Source organism: Nematolebias whitei, chromosome 10, assembly GCF_014905685.2.
Source record: "Nematolebias whitei isolate Nwh7 chromosome 10, NemWhi1, whole genome shotgun sequence".
Lineage (NCBI taxonomy): Eukaryota > Metazoa > Chordata > Actinopteri > Cyprinodontiformes > Rivulidae > Nematolebias > Nematolebias whitei.
The window spans coordinates 51,078,230-51,082,301 of record NC_056507.1 but is presented as its reverse complement, the minus strand read 5'-3'; the positions used below and the strand labels follow the sequence as shown (position 1 = coordinate 51,082,301).

Genomic DNA, 4,072 nt, shown 5'->3' with positions numbered 1-4,072 from the left:
AAACAATTAAAGACCTGAAATATTTCAGTTGGTGTGCAATGAATCTGAAATATATGAAAGTTTCATTTTTATCATTACATTATGGAAAATAATGACCTTTATCACAATATGCTAATTTTTTGAGAAGGACCTGTATATCGTTATCACACCCTTCACAATACATATCGTGATATAAATTTTATGACATATCACACATTCCTACTTCCAACATGTCTCCGCCCTCTAACATGTCTCTGCCCTCCAACATGTCTCTGCCCCCAACATGTCTCCGCCCTCCAACATGTCTCTGCCCTCCGACATGTCTCCGCCCTCCAACATGTCTCCGTCCTCTAACATGACTCTGCAAGACATATGATATAAAACTCACACAGCAGATGAAAGTATACCCTGGATTACTTTTGAGCATATTTTCCTGTTTCTTAGGCCGAGATCACTTGAATAGATTCACAAAATTGCATGCAGGACAGCAAAAGCTTGTCTAATGGAAACTAATATAGGTACTAATGGATTGTATACCTGGATTATTGAGCATGGACTTTGTTGTTTTCAACCAGTTTGACATGACTGTCAACAAGGAAGAGGGCCGGCAATGGAGGAGGGGGCGTGCCAAAGAGACCATCTTATCACAAGCATAACTGGTTTGTTCCACTTTGGAGTAAGCTGTTCAGGGAAGAATCAGTTTGTGTTGTGTGTTTCCTTGACCAGATCGAAGACAAACCTTTACAGCACAAAAAAAAAAAAAAGAAATTGTCTAGATGACCTGACTGAAAAATGTTGGATAGTGGAGGTACTGTTTTTTTTTTTGTTTGTTTGTTTGTTTTTGTCAGTGCTCAAAAACTTTGAGAGACACTATTAGACTCTAAAAGCTATGGCAGGTCATCTCCCTCTCGGTTTTCAAGTCCCGTTTAAAAACTCACTACTATTCAGTAGCTTTCAACACCAGATGATCCTGTATGCTCCACACTGATTTGTCGTCATTATCTGCATCGTTTTTATGTCTATATTCTGATTTACTTCATTTTGTATTTTGCTTGGTGTGTTACCTGTTGTTTTGTCTGTACAGCACTTTGGTTGGACTTGTAGCTGTTTTAAGTGCTTTATAAATGAAGTGGAATGGTATGGTATGGTATCAAAATGTCCGTATTAATCGCGGCACATAGTTACTGCCAATTTGACTCAAAAAGCCCTGTCCTGTTAAGTCCTAAGTCCTGTAAACAAATTCACAACAGAGCATGCAATTTGGCTTAAGTTAGCAAGTTTCCTCCTAGCTTATGACTAAGGTAATGGAAGGTCTGAAGCCTAAACTGGAGACAGTGTCTCCACAAAACAGCTGATATACTTCAGAGACCAGCCTCACACAAAGACTATGAACAGGACACCCTCCCTGGCGACTATTTGAATTTCAAAGCAAGGTTTTGTATACTAGTCCAAATGACTGTTACAGAAATAAAGACATTTAACCCATTGAATAAGAGTGCTTTGCAGTCTTATTGTTATTCAGCTGCCATAATAACGGTTGTTTACCTCATGTTATGAAGATAACTGTAAGGAAAAGTTGTCACATTGACAGTTAGAGCCTCTGTTTGTTCACAGTGTCATCAGTGGTGTAGGGGAGCTGAACTTGGATGAAATTAGTCGACAGATGGCCGGTGAGCCAGTGTCCAGCCCTTCCCCACTTAACACACCATATCCTGACTGCCCCTACCTGCTGCTGGACGTCCGGGACCAGGACCAATACAACCACTGCCACATCATCAGTGGTGGGTGTCCTTTTCATCTTCAAGTGGGCTTTTATGGAAAAGGTGTAAACAATTAAAATTGTTCTTGTTGTAGAAACTGTGACCAAGCTCAATTTGGAGAACTAGTTAACATCAGAGCCAGCAGCTAGTCTTCATGAGCAAGGCCAGGTCTACCATACAGGCAATCTGGGCATGTGCCCAGGAGCCCTTGGCACAGAGGGGCCCTCTGCCAGCAGAATTGTTTTTGACGCAACAACAAACACCAGGCACTGACCCCCCTCATCCATGCGATACAGCACTGTGAGGGAAGATGGTGAAGCAGCTCACAATAACGGTTACGAGGGGACAGAGTGAAGTTCCGGTTTGCAAAATAAAACACAAAACTTGATAAAATTATCATATTATACCTTATTCCTGGTGCCTTTACTGTAGAAGCGTTTCAGTAAGAAACTTCTGGTCCGACACCGAAAGTAGTAATATATTGGTGGAGAACGGACCGCAGGTTTTTTTCAGAATTGGAATTAGAATAAACTTTATTATCATTGCACTGAGATACAACAAGAACATGCACGTACAGTCGTCCGAAAGATTGACATAGAGCATGAAGCTGCTACTATGAAAGCGCGGCCCTCATTATTCTTATTCAGAATAATATTTTTGCTTAGATGAGAAAAGGGAAGAAAACATGAGGAGAGACGGTATAAAAAAGATCTCTCACTCCATGTCCTAGACAGGGCATGATTTGAGGGATCAAAAAAAAACTACCACAACAGCACATAAACTGACGTTATACATGTACATATAGGCCGGTGAAAACATTGAATTTTTAAGGGAAAGTCATAGCATAGTCTAGATAAGAGGTGTTATTTATCATCAGCTCGGTTGGGGTTCTGTCACATGTCCACAGGCTTGGGGAAGGGAGGGGTGAGGAGACAGACAAAGCATCTTTGTTTTTTTTTTTTTCAAAACATTCCAGTAGGAGTTGAGACAAGTCCACTGTCAAGGCCACAGTTTGGGTCAGACAGAACTCGTGAATTGCTGTTTCTGCCTTTTAATGTTTTTGTAAGTTATTTGCATTCAGTTTATCAAAGCAATCATTTCTGTTTAAACGTGAAGTTTACTAAAATGTCCTACCAGGGTTCAGGTACCTGCTGTGCTGTTCGCAGCTGCATGAACAACCAGACCAAGCTTAGAAATATGGCTGATTTTGTTTATCCCCCAAATTATTGACAACCCAGGGTCCAGTCCAGGAAGCAGAGTTGTAGTCCTCCACCTCTCTGCTGCTTCTCCTCTGTTACCCACCCACACCCCTGTAGTGAACCTAGGCCCATGTCAAAACTGACCAGATGGACAGAGACTGTTATTTCATTGATCTGCATCCAGAAATACAGTTTGAGCCATCTGGAGACTTTCTTTCTTGAAGTAATCAAGTAGAAAAGACAATCCTCTATGATCATTACTATTTTACAAATGTTTGATAATCAAATTGTGTTAGTTCACTCAATGTTTACAGGTTGAAGAGAACTACTCATTTTATTTACATGAACAGTAAGTAATGATTTTTATTCCTCATTCAAAGAAGAAATCAGGTTAATATGCATTTCTTGATTTTTCTGTCTTCAATGAGCAAATTTGTAAGTATGTTAAAAGTCAGGTTTCGGTCAACTAAAATGTTTACTGAGAAGAAATGTCATGTTTAATCTTCACAGAAGATACAGGAGAGTTTGACTCCACAAAGTCTGGTTTTCTCCAATAATCTTTCTGTCTGTTTTTAAACAATCTCATTCTCTGCCCTTGACTTTGATAACACCTTACATCACAAACCACACCTCTTTTCTGGTCCATCGACCAATCAAAAAGCTCTCAAATGACCCGGAAGTCGACCCATTTAAAATGTGGCAACTTCCCAGTTCAGTCTGTTGCTGCGCTCAGGAATGAGTTCAACATGAGAGTAACAGAGTTAAAGAGCTAAAGAGAGTTCCAGAGTTTAACTCTCTGAAGAGAGTTCTGAAGGAGTTCAGAATTCTGACGAGACAGGATGCAGAGAGGATTTTGGGAGTTACAACTTCTGTTTGGATAACCTCGCACGACTCTCTAAGGGTTTGGCTGTCCTCATGGAGACGCTGAAAGAGTCAGAAAGGAACCCTACGCCGACGCTGATTTTATCATCAACCAGGTAGAAGGTTCTATTTTCGACCAAGTGCACCGTGGCCAAGCTGATCCCCCAAAGAGCGTGCACGTTTCTGGTCAAACAGATTAATTCCCTCACACATCTCTCTGTAAGATAAATCTCCATTTTCCATCTTAAACTCTCCTTTCTCCTAAAATCATTA

General features: G+C 40.6%; 1 protein-coding gene across 1 annotated transcript in view; it reads left to right on the top strand.

Annotated features, from left to right (window-relative positions):
• The first annotated feature begins 262 nt into the window (after positions 1-262).
• The window catches only part of cep41 (centrosomal protein 41), a 15,125-nt gene continuing 11,315 nt past the window's right edge, over positions 263-4,072 (top strand). The window contains exons 1-2 of the mRNA XM_037683762.1: positions 263-342; positions 1,594-1,760. Coding sequence (XP_037539690.1) covers positions 263-342; positions 1,594-1,760 — 247 coding nt within the window. The remainder of the gene's footprint in view (positions 343-1,593; positions 1,761-4,072) is intronic.